The sequence below is a fragment of the Haliotis rufescens genome, unplaced genomic scaffold, assembly GCF_023055435.1.
Source record: "Haliotis rufescens isolate VD_foot unplaced genomic scaffold, xgHalRufe1.0.p SCAF_28, whole genome shotgun sequence".
Taxonomy (NCBI): domain Eukaryota; kingdom Metazoa; phylum Mollusca; class Gastropoda; order Lepetellida; family Haliotidae; genus Haliotis; species Haliotis rufescens.
In genome coordinates, this window is record NW_025963979.1 from 4688317 (window position 1) to 4710300 (window position 21984).

The 21984-nt window shown below is 40.1% G+C and overlaps 2 protein-coding genes across 2 annotated transcripts in view; one reads left to right on the top strand and one right to left on the bottom strand.

Annotated features, from left to right (window-relative positions):
• The window catches only part of LOC124139666 (protein FAM227A-like), a 22563-nt gene extending 16452 nt beyond the window's left edge, over positions 1 to 6111 (top strand). The window contains exons 11-15 of the mRNA XM_046506931.2: positions 222 to 673; positions 2055 to 2212; positions 3816 to 3893; positions 4499 to 4646; positions 4892 to 6111. Coding sequence (XP_046362887.1) covers positions 222 to 673; positions 2055 to 2212; positions 3816 to 3893; positions 4499 to 4646; positions 4892 to 4960 — 905 coding nt within the window. The 3' untranslated portion in view covers positions 4961 to 6111. The remainder of the gene's footprint in view (positions 1 to 221; positions 674 to 2054; positions 2213 to 3815; positions 3894 to 4498; positions 4647 to 4891) is intronic.
• LOC124139675 (thymidine kinase 2, mitochondrial-like) lies at positions 5325 to 21531 on the bottom strand. Its single transcript, XM_046506942.2, has 10 exons — positions 20869 to 21531; positions 18120 to 18190; positions 12520 to 12594; positions 10897 to 10950; positions 10602 to 10691; positions 9927 to 10000; positions 9610 to 9698; positions 8446 to 8525; positions 7753 to 7833; positions 5325 to 7501 (listed from the first exon to the last, which is right to left on the bottom strand). Exons 1-10 carry the CDS (start codon positions 21098 to 21100, stop codon positions 7418 to 7420), a joined length of 930 nt encoding a protein of 309 aa, XP_046362898.2. The 5' UTR covers positions 21101 to 21531; the 3' UTR covers positions 5325 to 7417.
• Between the last annotated feature and the right edge of the window lie 453 nt (positions 21532 to 21984).

Below are 21984 nucleotides of genomic sequence, written 5' to 3' on the forward strand. Positions count from 1 at the left end.
ATCTACTGTACCAGGTTTCTCATCTGATGTACTAGGTTTCACAACAACTTCACGCATCAAATCCTTGAAAAATACAGCAATAAACTAACTCTCAATTTTTTTCTCTGCATTGTAAGTTGGAAGTTTAATTATTCATATATGTTAAATAATGTGTTATTTTATGGTAAAATTGTTGTATTATGTAAATATCAAGTTCTACATATGCCATTGTGCCCCTGCAGCCAGCACGGCAATCAACTTTGACTTCCTGGACAATCTGGTGTCCAGCGTCCCGAGTCAGTACACATCCAATACCTCCCTCAACCAGTCAGGCTCGCGGTCGTCTCTCTCCTCAAACTGGACTCAGAAGAAACATGTACCCAGGATACCTCGCATTCGTAAAAGCACTCAGTCTATGTCTCGTAAAGTTTCCACTCTGAAAGTTGTCTCCCCTGCATCCTCCCAGGATTCCCATGTGATTGATACAGTTGCCGACGCACAGGTCAGTCCAAGGAAACCGTCGCAGAAGTTGCTGGACCCTCGGAAGTTGTTGGAGGCCCTGACTCCGATCCGAGAAATGACAGGGGAAGATGACGAGCCCCACCCAGACATGGAGGACAAGAAGCTCTCTCAGATGTCAACATCCGCAGCCAAGGAGGTCTCACACTCCCGGGACAATGCAGGCAAAATCGAGGTCAGTGAATTCATGCAGTATCACAGTAAACGAATCAAATGGGAGATGTTGCATAAATAGATTATTATACAAGAATGTGTGTTGAACTGACTTTACAAAACGAGTGTTTCTTCTTCTATTTCCTTAGCGAGAACGAGGGAATACATGAATTCTTTCAACAGATTCATAAAATCAGTTTGACACACATTCTTTATTACCAATGGAATCCATTTGAACCATTTTCTAGTGTGACGTCATTCCGACCTTACATCACAATAACATTTCAATGCCGTCAACAATGCTTTACAGATGACATAAACAATACACTGGTGTGCATGAAGTGATATTTACAATAGCGCACAAATTTTAAAGGGGTACAATGTGTGAAGCCCATTTCTTGTGTCCCTTGCCATAATATTGCTAAAAGGGTTGTAAAACCATAATGGCTAACTACTCCATCCTATCTATCCTAAGTAATAACAAGAGTTTGCCGATAACGTGGCTATATCCCCCGCCCCTGTTGCAGTATTTACCCCCGGTATGACATAATTATATGTAAACAAACCCTAACCTTTTTTAACCGAGGTGGAACTTGTCATGGAAATTGTAAAAAAAAGGAGTTTGGAACCAAAGTCCATCTTGCTGCCATGGAAACGTAAAAAAATAAAAATTTCCAAATAGCAAAAGGCACCAGTTAAGCATGTACCTGACAAACCTGCAAAGTTTCATGAAAAAGTAATGAACAGTTTCTGAGTTATGCTCCGGAAACGAAACATGACGGATGGACAGAGCCCGTTTCTATATCCCCCCGAGGGGGCACGGGTGGCCCAGTCGTCTAAGGCGCCGTGATTCGCTGTGCAGAGTTGCGTCCCTTGGGCACGCCAGAAACCTATGATTGTGGGTTCGAATCCTGGTTCGCCCCGATTAAGTTTCTAGGTTTGTCAGCACCATACCCGTGCATGTGGGTTTCACCGAAGTGGTAAACGTCCGAGACCTGCATCACTTCGGGCTTTCCTCCCACATTAAGCTGACACGCCGCGATATAACTGGAATACTGTTATAAGCGGCGTTAAACCCAACTCACTCACTCACTCTATATCCCCCGCCAACTTTGTTGGGCGGGGGAATATAAGAACAGAATGGATATATCATACACTGGTTCACTTCTTTATTCCTGCTGATTGTGGATTAAGTTGTTTAACATTGCAATCACCAGAATTCCAGCCACATCATGACAGCCTGTAAAATAAGCAACTCTGGGCCAGACAAACCAGTGGTTGATAGTATGAACTATGACTAGTTGCCTCTTTTAACAGGCAGTAGAGTATTGGGGACCTATTACCTGGGTACCCACAGGGTACCAAGTTTGATAGCAGTATGATTAAGTCTTGTCTATTTTCAGTCGCACCCTGCATGTCGTGGCCCCGACTTTGTGAGATCTGCCTTCAACATCAGTGGCCACAGTCCCTTGGTGGCACACTTCATGAGGATGAAGAACCTGACGGCAGAGCCTGGTGTCAACTTTCGGGTACAGAGGACGGAGATAGAAAACCTACCAGCATATCCTTCATATAGAATGTTTGTTGTTTAACGTTGCATTTAGCATGGTCCCAGCAGTAAGACAGTGGACCAGACAAACTAGTGATTGATGTCATGAAGATAAATCCATGCTGTCCTGGTACTATGAGAAGCTATCAACCAAATCACCAAGAATTCTTGCAACAAGCGTGGGGCCACTGTGGTACAAGTGGTAGAATTTAATAAGCAACCTCTGTTAGACAGTATGGTAGTGATTGCCCAATAATCAGTTAGTTATAACACGTCTGACACATCAATAATACCGCAATCAGTGAAGGCTGCAAAGCTCATTATCTTAAAGTGTAAATAGTGTCAACTGATCACTAGATATAAAAAGCTTTGGTGATAATTTCATATATTTTTTAACTTATCCTTCATTACTACCTAAATGCTTTTACTGCTGTTCTGCTACTAGAAAGGAGCTGTGAGAGGTCCAGGCTACAGAAGTTATTGTTCCATCCGGTTCCGTGGCTCATTCCCTCTCACAGCTACCACGTGACCAGAAGTGGCGATGTCACATATAATCACATTACTGCTAGTCATCGGACTGTACAGAGATTTGAGACTAAAGCTCCCAGTTTTCAACAACCAGATAGCATCCTTTTTTTTATCCTTTGATAACCAATACATTTCTCAATTGTATATATTAGACGTATCATACTGTTACCGTAGTTTGTCCATGTTTTTCCATCCACCATCTTATTTTTGCCACGTCATGCCTGCATGTCTTGTGCTTTGATATTTCATATGTCTATGTTGGCTCTTGTTCATAGGCCCTTTTCTCTTTGTTAATACACGTGTCTTCTTTGGTTGCAACCTTTGTCTATTTCATTGAACTTACATGCTGCGTTGCTCTTTTCAACACGTCAAATTGACCATCTTGGTTATCTCACCTTAAGGAATTGGGATTCTGAGTACAAGAGGCAACTCAAACCTAGACGGTCTTGACTTTTACACCTCGGAGCTGACCCTGCGACCTCTCTGGTGGTAATTAATTACCCCAGACTAGAGGGTTTCATGCGTCCATTTGTTCCAGCTGTTTGAATCTAAATTTAGAACTTGCCCCACGCCCTTTTCTACTTTTCCGTTTTCCATGACTGAACTTCACATCTCCTACTTACTCTCTCTCATGTGGCTCTATCGGACAGGAATGGTCTGTTGTTTCGGTTTTCCCCGCTCAGGATGCTAAATGATTACTGGACTGGTTGAAGGTCTATCCTGAAATTCCATCTGAAAGGTATGCCCCTTTCCGTTCCGTCTGACAAAAATGCATTAAGGTCGTGATGCAGGATAAGTTAATAAATTTAGTAAAATCTAAATGTTTTTCTCATTTGGATACTTTTCCTGCATTACCACTCTATTGTGTCCACACATTGCTTTGCATCCTCCCCACAAGGTTTCAGATGGTCGTACCAGCAGTAATGCAGGTTAAATATCCAAATGTAAACAATGTTTTTCAACAATATTGAATTTTACTAATTTTGGGGCCTCCTATTTCAAATGACAATATTTTGTGTATATCACATTCTGCTGGACATGATTTAAAACCTCTTCCAGTTGAAGTTTATTCCTTAACCAGCACCACTCTAGATACCCCAACCTACCGGGACGTGATCCGTACATCTCTTAAGACTATCAAAGACATAGAGCAGCAGTTCTCACAGTAAGTTCATCACAATTCATATTGACCTAAAATCTCTGACCATATACTATCTCAGCATGAGCAAATAGTCCCAACTCCTGTAACTCGGCAATGTGAGACAATGTCTTGTCTTCACTGTTAGTGAGGTGAAGGTGAAATGGGGTTTAACGTTGCGTCCAAGATTATTGCACTTAAATAGCGACGTGTGTGTGTGTGTGTGTGTGGGGGGGGGCTGCTTGTACTAATCTGGACTCATGCCGCTTTTATAGTGCTATCCCACTGAGTTACCATGCTGCAGTTAAACACAAATACAGCATACTGATTCCGAGCCGACCAGTCATTGTTTTAGTCCCTAACTGCAGAGCACCAGGCAGGGAAACAAGTACCATCTTTTGGTGTGACACTTGAGATTGAACGCACGACCTTCTGCTCTCTGAGCAGATGTTTCATAGTTTGTGTTTCACTCCGGACATGATTTACAGATTATAACCAAGATGAATGTGCTTTGCTACAATACTTCACGTTAACGTTTTCCAGCAACTTATCAACAGTTAACTCAGTTTAACAAACTTAAAGAGTAGGCAACTTTGAAACAACTAAGTACATGTTGATGTTATTGCCTTCAGAATGTACACAAGGAACATGCGAGAGAATGCGGTGTTTGTGAAGAAGCAGAATGCCATCATGCGGGAGCACGTGCAGAAAGAATCAGCCCTACTGTCACGACCTAAGGAGGTCAAACGGCTCAGTGATCTGCTCATTCTGGAACAGAGAGTGAGTGTTGTATCCTAGGGATGGAACATTGTAGTGAGGAGATAGTTATATCCTGGATGGGTTTATTGCAGCAAGGGGGGGGGAAAGAGTTGTATCCTGGATGGGTTCATTGTAGCAAGGGGGGAGCTGTATCCTGGATGGGTTGTTTTAGGAATGGTAGTATTTGAAGCTCGGATGGGTTGATTGGAGGGTGGGTGAATGTAACACTTCCTCAGGAATATTGATCTGGTGAAATATCTTTGCAGAAAGGTCAAGATTCTATATCTGCCGGAGCAGATGCCGCCATAGAAGCAGCACTAATGGCCCAAGAGTGAGGCTGTTGGAGACGCAGCATGATCCCACCTGATCCAACATTGTCTGTGATACACCCAGTGCGTCTGTGATACACCCAGTGCTTCTGTGATACTTCACTGTTGTTGACTTTACAGTATCTGTACATAACCCAATATGTAGTGTCTTCACTGTGCAATATGATATGGTAGATGCTTGTTTGGAAAATCTACAAATTTTATAAACCTTGTTCTATAACCAAAGATTAAATTTGTGTTGCAAGCCGTGTAATCCATATTGACCAGCTGACTTTTATGTGATAATTTTGTTAAACAGTGTGTGTATACATGTGCTATTGTGTTATGTTTGTCAGGTATTTTATACAAAAAAAGTTATGACTACATGACATACATATTATAAATTTATTTGCATAACATCTTCATCAATCACCTTTACATAAGCACTTTAATGATGTGAAATTAAACGTTTACAGGCCACTAATTGAGGACACAACACCACGCTCACATTAAGACATTTCACACAGAAACATCAAAATGCATTATAAAATTTCAACAAGACAGGCATGACTCTGAATAAGCTCACATCAGCCAAATATGTCACTGAGTGAAACATTGGTGATTCTGTCATTGCCAAATTCTCTGCATTTTGTTGGGAAAACAATTATACCCAAAGGATTGTTCATTGTTGTTCAAAGAGGTAATAGAGGATTTGAGATTTCCTGAGTAAACTGTCATGATTAAAACAAACATTTGTAGATTTATCAGTGTTCCCATTTAAAGGTAATTACCAGTTTTTTACCGGTAAAATTAGGCTTGGACCGGTAATTCATGTGACTGCCAGTCCCTGTGGCCAGGCAAATATAGTATTTAATAAATCTGTGATATTCATACAAGTATATGTTTCGAATACAGTCAGCTTGTCTGATGCCGTCAGGGTTTCCCCTTGTTGATTTTTAGTACAAGAAAATAACATTCTGCTTTGAGGTTAAAAGTATATTTGTAGTGACTTCATCTTGAAATATTAAAAACAAAAAGGAGAAAAAGGACTGAACTTTGTGTGAATGATGTGCAGATCTAACTAAGTCACTTCAGCATGTTCAGAGATGAAATGAACGTGATTTTGAAAGAATTAAAAGCAGGTAATATTCATACGTTTTTTTACATGTTTAAAGTTGGGACTGACAAAAATTTGGGGGTTTTACCGTTACTGGTAATTTTTCGAGTTACCAATCCCCCAATACGGGGTTAGAAAGGTACTTTTGTCAGTGTGCCACAAGGCACGCATAGAATTTCAGTTGGATCCATCTTCAAGTCATTTCACCTTGAACAGTTTTTCATTGAGATATTGACAAATGTCAGGTTCTTATGGTGCCTCCAGCATGTTCATTCTTATCAATGGCTTCCAGTCACACATTTGTCAATGTCCTTACCTATCATCGGTTGAAACTGGCCAATAGTTTAAATAGTCATAAGCACATTGAAGTAGAAATTTGCCACTCTCAAGGGTTTTGCTATGTTATAAGATGTTAGTTTCTATCACTGCCAGGAATTGTCATTCAAAACACTAAATCAATGTGTCCAATTCAGTTCAAGGTAATGCAGAGAAGGGATCATTTTCCCATAACCCTTAAGCATGATCCAAGTCCAAAACACTGAATAGGGATAGTCTGTGTCAAGGTGAAGGACTGCTTGGTGATGTTGAAATACAAATAGGATTCTGTCAAGGAACATGAAAAACAAGACATAAATTTGTGCATTCCTTCTCCTTAATGCTGACAAGCTGTGTTCAAAATTAAGCATGATTATATTTAGGCTGAAGTCCTGTTGAATGAGATGGATTTAATGCCTCTTTCATGGATAAAAGCCTATAAAATGATACAGCGCACCTAGGAAGTCTTTATAACATGTCTCAATCACTAACAAAATATAAATATCTAAAATCAATAATGCCCATGTTTAAAAGAGTATGAGGTACTTATGTTGATGGCTAAAATCTTGGCCAACTTTCATTTCTTGTACACGAACATGCAGCAGGATGACTAGCAATAGCTGGTAGATGAACTGAGTTACTCCAAAATCAATGAAGTCAAACTTATAGGAATTGATGTTATTTTCCAGGTTTCGTCAATATTATTAGTTCCATCAAAATGAGTCCGGTGTTTCCTTGACGAGGTGAAACTCACATTTTAAGACCCAACTTGTAGACATCCCATCAATATCAAAGGAATATGCCAGCCATGAAATTTCTTGCTCTCTCACTCACTCACTCACTCACACACACACACACACACACACACACACACACACACACACACACACACACACACACACACACACACACACACACACACACACACACACACACACTCTCTCTCTCTCTCTCTCTCTCTCTCTCTCATGAATTCAGACCCCTCACACAGTCGCTCATCATGCTACACTAGAAGACACTACTATGTACACTAGTCTAATGTGGAGTCTCTACTAAACATAGCCACATAGAATCTCCTGGCGCTTGTCCTCATACAGAGTCTTCATCTTGTCATATCCACAGTTGGCATCAAGAATCTGAAATATATTTAAATACCAAAAGCACTAGCTAAAAACACATGATCCAGACACACTGCAATGTACATCTGTTAGTTTTATTTGTTGTTTCACGGCACCATATTCCAGCTATATGACTAATTCATTAAATCTGGACCAGATTATCTGGATATTGATATTGTCAAAAACGATATGGCCATCAGCAAAGTCACTAAAACCACACTGGGTGCATATTTAATGGATCTAAATTCTTCACAAAAGGGTATACTCACCAACACAGGAGCAGGGACGGAACCTAACGTCTGCTTCACCAGCCAATCCTCGTGGAGGTCGTGGAGGTCGTCAATAAGTTTCTGTAATGAGGAATGTCTGGTTCTCCACAGTCTCATCTAGTATAGTGCACAGGTTCAAATTACCACAGAGTATAAATACCTTGATCATGTTGATGCGCTAATAATTCAAGCTTCTGATCATGTTGCGAAGTAATTTGTTTTGAATACAAACATATATATATTTGTAACTTGTAATCAGGTGACGTGAGGTGAGGTGAAATTGGGTTTAACGTCGCGTCCAAGATTATTGCACTTATATAGCGACGTGCATGCACGTGTATGTGTGTGTGTGGCTGCTTGTACTAGTCCGGACTGATGCCGATTTATAGTGCTAGCTCACTGAGATACCATGCCGCAGTTTAACATGAATACCCCACTCAGACACAGTATACTGACTCCGAGCCGACCAGTCCTTGTTTTAGCCCCTTAATGCCGAGCGCCAGACAGGGTAACAACAAGTACAATCTTTTAACGTCTTTTTGTATGACGCGGCCCGGGATCGAAACCTGGACCTTCCGCTCTCCGGGCGGACCCTCTACCACAAGACCACGGAGGCGGTCTAACTTGTAATCAGAATGCTCTTTGTCAAATGTCTTTGTATAGGAATTATCATGTATTTGGATTATGACATACCTTTGGCACACTCGCTTCTTCCTTTCGCAATCTCTTTTTTATTCGCTCATAGCACACTTCAGGGTCGGCCCGCAAATATACTGTAACAATAGAACACATTAAAATGCCTGTAGAGACAATATTATGATTATGTTGACCATCTGGGTGTAAACATCAGCAACTGAACAACTCCATTAATGACGTCATTTGAAATACAGTGTCTGTTGTTAACGCCAAATGATCAACAATATTCCAGCTGTATGATGGCGGCCTGTAAATAATCGAGTCTGGATTAGATAATCCAGTGATCGACAGTGTGAACAATGATCCATGCTGTCATGGTATAATGACATAATCAAGAATCACAATCAGGAGAAACCTTGGATTCAAACCCTATAAATGATGAACCTGTAATGATTACAAACATATGAATAGACAATGCCTTTTAGAAAATGGTCAAACGTAACATATGTTATATTTGGGATTACAATTTAAAGTACAAATTCTACTACTCTTTAGGTGGAGTCCCACTTACAAACTTATCCTTCACACAATGTCAGCGACCTAACCCACTTGGCCACTGAGGCTTCCACAAAAATGGTACTGGTAGCAGGGCTCGATTTAAGAAACTTGATTAAAATTGCACCAGGAGCATGTTGACATGAAAACCTTGTTGCACCAGACAAAACCAGGTTGCACCCTGGTCCCATATATATCACAGTTGAAACAGGCCAGCCTGCTGCCAGTGTCACAGGAACATATGCACATAATCTTAAATTAACCACAGTTTGATAACGTTAAGCCCCAAAGCATGACAAATTATATGTAACATTGGTATTAGTGACGTAGCATGGTAAATAACCTTTAGAAGTACTGAGTGTTCAAAGTTCGATTTTGTGTGGTGGTTTGTCAGAGACAATTTCTGAAAATGTTTGACATGCACCTGGTGCATGTTGACATAATAGTAGGGTTCATTTTTCAAAAACAGGTTGCACTTTTCCATGTTTTATAGCTAAATCAACCCCTGGGTAGTCAAGATCACATACTTTGTGTACCCCTCTGACAAGTGTAAATTGGCAGGGGTCCCATGACCCAAAGTTATGAATACACAATGCCTTTCAGAAAGTGGTCAACAACACAGCTTATCACAAATGTGCTGGCACACTGGAACTAAACATTACTCACCGATCAGATCTAACTCAGCCTTCTGTGTTTTTGACAACCAATCAAACCATTCCGTCAGTACTGCATATTCCAGGCCGTTAATAGTTTGGCTAAAATAATACAATCCTCAAAACTGCATTGTCATTCTTCATTGTTATTACAACTTAGAAGTATTGATACAAACAATTCTTCTTAAAACAAATTCCGGGAACAAATTAAACATGCCTTATCATAACATTTAACATTTGGTACTAGAGCATGAATAGTTTTATGGGCAATGTCTTCACTACAAGATGGAGCCATTATGAGAGTGATACACCATGCCATGGTTGGCTGACCTGCGGTAGTTGTTCTCCACGAAGCAGTAGCGGGTGCTGTACAGGGAGCGCTCTAACATCTTGATGGGCTTGGTCTGAAAACATCATCAGTCTTGCATTGCTACTGGTGCACCAACTTAGGAACTGATGTCTACGACTGTCTCAGGCTTTCTACAACAATAAATCAATCTGGCTTTCCAAAAATTAACATTTTGCTTATAACCAAACACAGGTGATTATCATGATGGCTGTATCACAAGAACAGCTTGCAACATTTAACAGGTATATTGTCTGCCACATAATTTCAAGCAGTGCTTCAGATCATGTCAGATTAATGTGTTTGTTGTTTAATGCTGCACTCAGTAATATTCCAGCTATATGACGGCGGTCTGTAAATAATTGAGTCTGGACCAGACAATCCAGTGAGTGACTTCATGAGCATTGATCCACGCAATTGGGATGCATTGACTTGCATCAGCCATGTCAGCGGGCCTGGCCACCTGATCCCATTAGTGGTCACTTACGGCATGCATGGATTGCTGGGGACCTATTCTAACCCTGATCTTCATGGGTATCAGATTGAAGTGAATACAATGATTGGTCAGACATTTGGATTTTGATTGGTAACCCTTAGTCTGAGCATACTGCGCTTAGCTCAACGTCACGACTTAGGTGACGACATACATGACGACTTACGTGAGGCTTGGTGTGCATCTGGATCCGGGTGAGTTGAGCATACATATTAAATGAGAAACTCCATCTTGAAGGATCCTCATACAACAGGCCCTGTAACAATGAACATTTAATATCTGAAACTGACACACACACAAATTGTATCATTGTGATAACTACAGCCTCGCATGTACCTTTACACATGTTTACAATAAACAACAACATAATAACAATAATCTATTCAATCAAAATGATCAGGATGCTTTGACTGGCATGCCTGACTCCAACATTGAAATGCCGTGGTGTTGACATGACTCACCAAAGCATTATGCCCCTGTATATTGGTCCACTGCTCTACTGGTTCTTTCAGTGCCTGAAACATGCACACATGTTGACACCTCACTGACAATAAAAACAAGGGCTTTTAACATGTTTAATTAATTCACAAGGTATATACTTAACCTCAGTCCACAATGACTTGATCACAGCTCCCCACCAGGGTTTTACCCTAATGGGATAATACCATGCCTCAAGTATGTGCAGTGATCCCAATATGATAATACCATGTATCAAGTATGTGCAGTGATCCTAATATGCTAATACCATGCCTCAAGTATGTGCAGTGATCCCAATATGATAATACCATGCCTCAAGTATGTGCAGTGATCCTAATGGGATAATACCATGCCTCAAGTATGTGCAGTGATCCCAATATGATAATACCATGTATCAAGTATGTGCAGTGATCCTAATATGCTAATACCATGCCTCAAGTATGTGCAGTGATCCCAATATAATAATACCATGCCTCAAGTATGTGCAGTGATCCTAATGGGATAATACCATGCCTCAAGTATGTGCAGTGATCCCAATATGATAATACCATGCCTAAAGTATGTGCAGTGATCCCAATATGATAATACCATGCCTCAAGTATGTGCAGTGATCCAAATATGATAATACCATGCCTCAAGTATGTGCAATGATCCTAATTTGATAACACAATGCCTCAAGTATGTGCAGTGATCCTAACGTGATAATACCATGCTTCAAGTATGTGCAGTGATCCTAATATGATAATACTATGCCTCAAGCATGTCAAGTATGTGTAGTGATCCTAATATGATAATACCATGTCTCAAGTATGTGCAATGATCCTAATATGATAATACTATGTCTCAAGTATGTGCAGTGATCCTAATATGATAATACCATGTCTCAAGTATGTGTAGTGATCCTAATATGATAATACCATGCCTCAAGTATGTGCAATGATCCTAATATGATAATACTATGCCTCAAGTATGTGCAGTGATCCTAATATGATAATACCATGCCTCAGGTATGTGCAATGATCATACTATGCCTCAAGTATGTGCAATGATCCTAATGTGATAACACAATGCCTAAAGTATGTGCAGTGATCCTAATATGATAATACCATGTCTCAAGCATGTCAAGTATGTGCAGTGATCCTAATATGATAATACCATGTCTCAAGCATGTCAAGTATGTGCAGTGATCCTAATGTGATAATACCATGTCTCAAGTATGTGCAGTGATCCTAATATGATAATACCATGCCTCAAGTATGTGCAGTGATCCTTATATGATAATACCATGTCTCAAGCATGTGTAGTGATCCTAATATGATAATACCATGCCTCAAGTATGTGCAGTGATCCTAATATGATAATACCATGTCTCAAGTATGTGCAGTGATCCTAATATGATAATACCATGCCTCAAGTATGTGCAGTGATCCTAATATGATAATACCATGCCTCAAGTATGTGCAGTGATCCTAATATGATAATAAGCACCAGTCCAGATAAGAACACCAGATTCACCGCAGCACTGCTCAGTTTCATGTCAATACTCTGTAGTGTTATATTTAACGTCACATGCAAAATCTCTCAGGATCATCCCTGGAACCGCTCACCTGGACACTGGCTGAATGCTTGAAGTATTCCAGGAGTGTAGTTTTCCCACAACCAATGTTCCCTTCCACAGAAACCTGTCAACATGTCAGTCAGATACTATGTCACAAACTTCATTGCAAAGAATACCACTATTCCGTACCATGTACACAACCATACTCACACAATATCTCAACATGGAGACTGAAGCTGGAGACTTTCAGATCAAAATACAACATGTGGCTTTAAGTCTTTTACTTTATCAACATGGTCAATGTAACCAATGCATTTGTGCAGCACTACAAATTCAGAAAGTCCCAGGGCTGGTCTGGGTTTAGGTCTCAATGCTTACTTCAAACTTGGCTTACATATGCAACATGACACAAATGTAGAAAAAACATATAATTCAACATGTCCAAAAACACATTTATTAAAAACAGATCAAAAGTAATTCTTTTGAAAGCAGATTAATACGGTCAACTTCTTTGATGTTGTTACTCATGAAAGTATTTCCCTCAAACATGCAAAGCAACACAGAGATGCCAACCCTACCTGAAGCTCTGGAGTGAACTCAGTAATCAGTAGGTAAAAAAAAGAGCAATTTCATTTGAAAAAGGGTAATGTTAATATTTTAGAATGGTTGACATTAAATTGCATATTTATATACTTATCCTATCCCACACTATGCATTTCTTCCTTGAACAAAGCTTCCTCTTCTAAAACATTTCACCCAAACACACCCAGCATCACCATGGTCACCACCCACACAAAAGGGTCACGCACTGTAATTGACTTGAGTTGATTTTACCACTAAACTACCCCTGTCACTCCTTCTCCTTCTTAGAATTGACAGGCTAGCGGAGCTGTGATGCGGGGATGGTTGGGACAATGGGAGGGCATATAGCATGTCAGAAAGGATTAGTACGTAATTATACAAGCTAATGTAAAATTTACAAATTTTTAAACCTGCCCTATCTCATACTATGCATTTATCGCTCAGTTGGGCGGTGAGGCATAGATACCCTAGCCTGTATACACTACAACCTTGAGATGCACACAACGAAACTGGTGCTAAAAAACGATATACATGAAAAATTGAAAACACTGCCTAGTGTCGTAAAGATATGAACTTGTGAGTATGTAAACACACCATAAGAGCCGGATGTAACATCATGAAATCAGGTATGACGTGTTACATGTTTTCATCCTTACAAAACGACTGCATAGCTTTGAATAGAAATCAGTTCTACGAGACAGACCACACCATTATCTCCGACAGGCAAAAGTGAGTGAGTGAGTATGGTTTTACGCCGCTTTCAGCAATATTCCAGCAATATGACGGCGGAGGGACACCAGAAATGGGCTTCACACATTGTACCCATGTCGGGAATCGAACCTGGGTCTTCGGCGTGACGAGCAAACGCTTTAACCACTAGGCTACCCGACCGCCCCCCCCCCGACAGGCAATAGGGTCAGCCAGCTTGGCATCTCTTCTACTCTTTTGCAAAGCTAACAATCAAGCCATGGGATTAAAGCATGCTAAGAGGAGAAGAGAAACGATTGACAACATGCACAAGAGGATCATCAAACCAATACTGAGAAATGATGTGCCGAAACCAGAAGTGAGCAGGTAAGGGCATGGGACACCGCCAAAATGGCCGCACCTTATGGCGCCTTTGATTTTGAGGACTATAGTCTTCTCTACAGATGAGGTAGCTCAACCTCCACTGGGTATTCAGCCCGGGAACTCGAATAATAATAAGCAAAGGAGCAACAATTCCGATATATATTTTGTATATACAGGATACGGAGTACTGGGCTGCAGGAGCAGGTACAAGTATCGTCTGTCTGAGCTGGTGTGCAGATGTCAATTGTTGCGCCTGGACCAAGGGACCTAACCAGTGCTGGCTCTGTACTCAGTTGAATGAGATGTCATGTAGATAGTGGGAAGCGAAGACAGTACTGGACTTCAAAACAATCCTTCATGATGGCGGACAGGGTGCAATTGCTGTGGAAGGCCATGGTAGAGGTGATGGCTCTAGTCTCATGTGGATTGGATGTCACAAGAGGAAGCAATGGTAAGGGAGACTTCAATAGTGGCCACCGTGGAAAGTGTGATGAAGAGTCTCTTGCAGGCGTGCCGAAGTGGTCACGCAGCCTCTCAATAGATAGGGAGCACTCCAACCGGACATAAGGAGAGGTCTTCATGGTCTCCTGGGCTCAGGATAGCCGCCAACGACAGATGGTAATCAAACGGGAGTTGATTCTTTGTGATGAGAAGACCTTCCCATTCTGTATTCTCAAGATTGAGCATTTCACTCACTCTAGCAGTGGCCAGGGCCCGGAGAAAGACCGTCTTAAGGGTGTCTCAACAAGTGGTTCATACGCTGCAGTAGTCAAATGGCGGAGGATGACATTAAGATCCCAAGTGGGTGGCCAGAATAGAGAAGACTGGTCAGCCACCATATAAGACCGAACTAGGGACTGTAGATCTTAGATCCTTAGTTGAAAGGATAATGACGGAGTTGATTGCAGCGAGATCAGTATTCAAAGTGGAGCCCTTACGCTTCAAAGTAGATCTCAGATGTTGTAGATACTTGGTGACCTGTTGATGAGAAACAGTCACCGGTTTGGTGATGCCACAAGGTTGACAGTAAGCTTCGAATGCTTTCCATTTATGGTCCTATAACACCTTTGTGGAGGAATGATTAGCCTCCGTGATGGTCATCATGGTCATAGCTACTCTTTTAGAATACCCTTTGGCGACAAGTGACTTCTTGTGATGAGCCATACACAAAGATGGAGGGTTTCGAGCAACGGATGCGGTAAGCTGGAGTGAGGCTGGAGAAGATCGTCCAACAGTGGAAGATGGTTGAACTTAATTTCCCTGCAATCATTACCAGCATTGTGAAGCAACCTCGAGTTGGCCAGTAGGGAGCGGCCAAAAGCAGTCAAAGTTTGTTGGTGGAGCCGATCTTGTTGATATACCAGAAGACTGATAGATTGTCCTACTAGATCATAAGGTGACGGACAAAGGAGCTTGGCCTACTGGGACACCGCCAGAATGATCACCTTGAATTTGAGGTTGTTGATATGTAATCGTTTTTGGTCGATGGAAGGGGTGCTTAGTCGGGTTGAACAGACACTCGAGCGCAAACATTCAACATCACCTGCCCCCACTGAAGACACAGACACAGTGAAATCGGTTGGGAGATTTGTACCTGGAAGATGTCACTCTGAAGGTAGAGCTTCAGGAAGCACTGGATCAGTTAAGTTAAGTAGACCCCTCTGAGTGAGTGCTCTTGCCCAGTTTGGTGTCGAATAGAGCCCTGATGAACTGGAAACACTGAGTGGGAGTCGTCTCGGACTTCGCAACTTTGACGAGCCAACCGAGCTGCTGCGTAAACTCCAGATGTCACTGGTGAATGTCTAGAATTGTTTTGGCTTGAATACAATCGATGTACAACTCGAAGATGATCCCTCGAATGTGCAGGAACCTCATGATTGGCCTGGCAATATGGGTGAAAAGCCACAGGGTGAAGAAATTCCAAATGGGAGCACCTTCCATTGGTAGTGATGGCATTGAAAAAGGAACCTGGAGGAAATGGCAATGCTCCCAATTGATGGGTACATGTAGATACGCGTCTTGTGTGTCGATAATGACTATGTGGTCTTTCGGTTGATTGATTGTTTGAGGGATAGGAGCGTGATGGACAGCATGCGAAAATGCGGTGGATTTTCAAGATACATAGCGTTGAATGTCTTTATGTTGAAGATAATCTAGATCATACTGATTGTTTCTTTTCCACTCGGGAGCTGAGTGGCCGGATATTCACTAATGGAGTGTGGACGTTGTAGGGGGAGTCCTTATTACATTAGCAGTTTGTAAACTTTCTGCAGGAAGAGCTTGACAAAGGGATTGGCCAGGATGTACCAGTTCTCTGCCAAAAAAACCTTAGTCTTCTGCCTACAAAAGTCTCTACAATGGGCATGACGGGAGGCAGAAGTTCCCAGTCATCCAGTAGCTGATGCGAGTCACTAAGAGGAAGAGTCGCCTGGTTTGGCTAACTCTCCAACGTGCTTGGAAGCAGTGAAAGAACATATGTTGGAGGATTTGTAACCATGTTGTCCTTGACAACCATGACCTCTGCCAAGAAAAGAACTTGTTTTAGATCCAATAATCTAATGAAGGTCAAGCTGTGAAGGGAAGAATTGCGGTCGACAGGGCTCATTCTTTTCTTGGTTCTCCAGGTGCTGTTTCTGAAGCATAAGCATGTCCACGGACACATGGAGATGTGTGTCCGGAGTAAGATCCTGGGCAACTTCCTGAATCCTGTTGGTGAACAGGTACCGGGTAGAACATGGCAGCTGAAGCCAAACCATGATTGCAAGTATCAACTAAGTGGAACCAAGGAGAATGAAGTCGATCTTTCGTACACCTTCATAAAAGTCATCATTTTGGCTGTTTTTCAGAAAGACAACACTGTTTTGAGTTCTGAAGTAATATCGCTAACTGGTACATGCAGTGCAGCACCTGCAAAGATTGATGGATAAATGACTGTGTGTTAACAAAAACAACCACAGATCTTGTATCACCAACTTACCAAACTAACGGACATTTTAACACTATGTGAATAGAAAGAATGTCTCTCATTGGTCAGCATAGTCTCAAGGTAGAATGCTTAATGACACCAGTGATGCATTAGCAACTTGCTCTCTGTAATACTTTATGCATGTAAATAATCCACAGGCCTCAAAGTTTAAATTTTTACCAAGTAGCCATTATGGCTATAAGTATTTTTTTTCTAGGTAGCCGCCGGGAAAATCAAGATACTACTTGAATTTTGTTACTTGTGACTTGAACAATGATGCAATTTATGTTACTAGATTATATAGGTATATACTTGCTTATCCAAGTCAACTAAAATAAAGAACTAATTACATTAATTTTAATGTATTTTGGTTCATTGTCAACTTTAGAAGGAATTATTTGCAAGTACAATTATTAGCAGACATGTTTTCCAATATCAGCTGTTATTTATTTTTGTGTCTACAGATATGTAGCAATAGAATTTAGTCGCCACAAGATATTTTTCTAGGTAGTCATTTGGCTACCTCTGAATTTTAGACAGTAGACAAATTGAAATTTAGGTCACATTGGCTACCGCTTTAGTTGCAACTTTGAGGCCTGATCCATGAAAACAATTCAAAAATTGTAATCTGGGAGAGGACAAAGCATAACAGCTCAACTTCAGGCCACAAATCGTAATGATTGGCATCTGTTGCAATAATATAAGGGATTTACCTAGGATTCAAAAGCTAAGTCTCCATGGAAGGCATATTGGAAAATATATATTTATTTTGTTCAAAACTGCGATTTTCTCAAAGTTCTCATATTGTCAGCATGGTCAAGCTAACACATTCACATTGATTAGTTATTACAACTATATTAAGATGAATTGGGAAATATGTAATTCTCATTTGGGAAGTTTTTTAAAAGGCCTGACATCAAGTTAAAACCACGCAGTTTCAGCCATTTTGGCAAACTTAATGTCATTTTAGTCTTCACTGCTTAACCTCCCATTTTTCATCCAGTTCCTCAGGCATGGAAATAGAAAATTACCGTAAAGTGTTTCTGATCCTGGGGAAAAGTGAACTCCTTCTTCACATCACTGATGTAATCATCTGCAGCATCTGTAAGAACAATCACATAGATCATGTAGATATCTCTGCCAGATTAGCATAGACTACATGAATAGATGGCATCCTTTCTGGAACACATTGGAATCTAAAGTAAAATGAATTATTTCAAAGGTTCAGTCATTCATGACAATAGACAAAATCTAAGACATCATCTCAGAGGTACTTAGGCATGTTAGGGAAAAATCAACTGCTCATTTGAAAGCAAAACATGATAGAAAATTTGATTTTTCAGAATGACAAGTCGTATTTGGGTGACTTAAATCAAATTTTCCAGGACTGTGTAAGCCTAGCGCCCCTTGAAATCACCTCAATTTCATGAACGGTATGAACAAGTGGAAACAAAGCAATGAAAATGTGAACGAAAGTCCTGTCCAACACTGGCAAATTTTGATAAATATGATGGTCATGAAACTGCCATTAAATATAAATCAAGATATAAAGTAACTTTCTACATTAGTTTGAGGACACCATAGGATGTCGCATCAAATGACCTTTCCAATCAGCATCAAGACTTATATACATATATATTCTAGCAGGCAATTACCAAGGATACTAAACTAATTGTCCTAGGCAAGAATATTAGGAAAATGTTGTTATTTTGTTCAAAATTGGGATTTTTTAATAAGTTTCTATTTCAGAGGCTTTTAACGTTATAACATAACATTGCCATTGCATTCAATGCAATAATGTAAAAAAATATAATGTAAGCTCTTCCTCTTTATTAGTCCTGCTATTATAGTTAAATACAGGTCACCATGACAAAACTGTTACATTAGTGATAAGTAGTAAAGTACATTAACATGGAATGACATTTTTACTGAATTTGAAGGTACAACAAAATAAGGCTGTGACATTATGTGGTTGTAGTGATTTAGAGCGCCACGTTATCTACACCAAAAAGGAAGCACTGTCACAGGACTTTTTGTGTTCTGTGAGTGTTTTCATGTACACAAATCTAAATTTACGAATCAAGGGGGCAAAATGTTTCAGAAAGCTGACATCTGATAGGCTCAAGAACCCAAATGTGACAGATACAACACTGTAGTTTGTACATATGTATTTCATTCACCTTCAGTGTTGCTGCTTTTAAGTGTTCAACATTAATGTTTAATTATATGTGAAGATAGATTAAATGTAGTTAATGTGTCCCTCATGTGGTAAGCCTTAACAAGCCCAAGCCAGGACATCCTCAACTGATTGGCCAAGCTAACCCTCAAAGTTGACCCTTTGTCTCACTGTATGTTCTCAGTCTGCACACATTTCTTACACCATTGTACACAGACAAGTTGACAAGGAAAATCATCTAAATCAGGTTAGTTTAATGTCTGTGTATATTTGTATTGTATGTTATTGCATTTAAATGTTGAAGTATATTACACCTATAAAACTAAACTTAACCAAATGTGTTTAATATTATCATATTCTCAGTGACAATCTATTTAAGTAAATGTAGTAAACAAGACATATAAATTGTAAGATTTGGTGATTACTAACATATCACTTTTCTGTCTCTTTATTCTTGTATGTATGAGGAAGAGTGTATGTGTTGTTTTGTGGAATTGTCTACGTTTTAAATGCTTTTGTGATTAGTTCTGTATAATATACAGTCTGTTCTATACCGGATCCGGAGTAATATTTTAAAATTGTATGTAAATAGCATAGTTTATTAATCATTGTTATAAAAGAATATATTCTGTTTAGATATCTGGAATAATAAGTCATGAAGACACCCTAGTCTCACCCACAGGGTAGGCACATGATTACTTGTAAGTTGTATAGTCAGTTTCTATATTTGTGTAACACATAAGTGTGTCACACCTGTAAATTCATGTATATGTATGTATTTTGAAAGAGATTTATAATCTCTTTACACTTAGATAATATAATACATGGAAAATTATTCTATTTGGTTCTTACATCAGTTAGCAGATTATTGTACAGTATATATAATATAGTATATAACTAATATATGAATAACATCTGTTTGTAATGTAAAACGGTTTGTACTACTGTGATGTTGATGACTGCATTATGTGTATTGTTAATATTACTTATCATTCCTTTAATATGTTTCAGGGTGTAGATAAATATATGACATCCATTGGCGGAATAAAATATCTCTCACCTGAGCATGTGTTTGCCTATTACTTATTCACCGCCCTGTTACAAAACATCCTTCACTTACTTTGGGCAATCAAAGTTAGGTAAGGGTTCACCTTCAACACAACCTCCAGTGACGATGTCCTCAGATCTTCACAGAGGTACCTCATCAGAGTAAAAATATTTTGATTGAGTTTGGTCCAAAAACAAGCGATTTTTATTTTTTTCTACAAGGTGATGCTTAACTGTTATCTTGAAAAATGTCTGGGGTCATTTTTCGAAATAACATATTTCCAAAAGCATGGCTGCATTCTGTAGCCCCAAAATGAAGACTGGAGACTTCTTCCATCAAAAATTGTTCCTTATCTGATATATTCAGTGTATTCTTTCAGAGACAAAGTGGTGTAGGACAAAGATGCACATGCATTATCCGACCAAGGAAATCATTATAGCATTTCAAAGAAAGTTTATTTGATTATTTAATTTAAGATATTATGAAAATGCACCCATTCTTTGACAACAAGCAAAATTGCAAGTTTAGCCCATTATACAGGTACAAAAATACTCACCCTGTGATGGTGTCTTTAGTTTCATACTTCGTAAGTTTTCTAACGTCCCCAACATTTCTCCAAATCTTTCATATGACGTCCCTGTCGCTGATTTTGTTTTTTTAGATCGCGTCGGTTGATCCCCTAAAAAATGTCTTCTGGCGCAAATCCATGTAAAGGAGTTTCCCGCAATCGTAAAAACCGCCAGGGAGTCAATGAATATACGCTGATTGGTCAATCTTCTCCACGCCATCTGCTGGAAACTTTAGGAACTAATATTGTAAACAACCTCCTGTCGGCTGACTGCTCAGAGGGACAGCTTAGGCTTCGTTTCACCACGATTTCATGGACGCAAAAGGATTTGTATTCAACTACAAACACAGATCTACTAATACTAAAAACAAACAAAACGGAATTGCTTCACATAAGATCATAAGTTACTCCTCATCGCAGATTTCTCAGCACAACACGTCAACACTAATCAGTCATTGAGTCAGTAATGGACCACTACCACAGGTCACGTCTGTCTCCATGACGGATAACCTTCGACTTCGCAATGCTGTGTCCTTATAAACATGTCACATACACAGATTCAAGCAGTGCTTTGGTTCGCATGTGATTGCACGCTCTATCGCAACACTTTACAGTTTGCGCACATGTTCAAAACTCGCTACAACACTGCGGGTGCAGTAAATAATCGCGTTCATTTCGCATTGACGCTGCCCGGAGATTTGGTGACTCGGGATTCTCCGTCATTTCCCGGAAGCACTGCTCGCCGGGTCGAAGTTTCCAAAAAGGCTGCGAAACAAATGCCATTTTATCTTAAAACTTGTTAAGTTGTTATTATCCATTTCTATACAAATACCCACCCCACTCCTCTACATATTCTTTTTATTCTTTTTCTGTAGGTATGTCACTTTTCCTTTTCGTCATCACATTAGTCACCGTTAAAGATCCGGGTTTAAATCGGACTTCAGCAACCCATGCTTGTCGTAAGAGGCGACTATGCTTGTTATAGAAGCGACTTGGTTGGTGCATGTCATCGTATCCCAATTGCGTGGATCGATGCACATGATGTTAATCATTGGATTGTGTGGTCCAGACTCGATTATTTACAGACCGCCGTCATATAGCTGG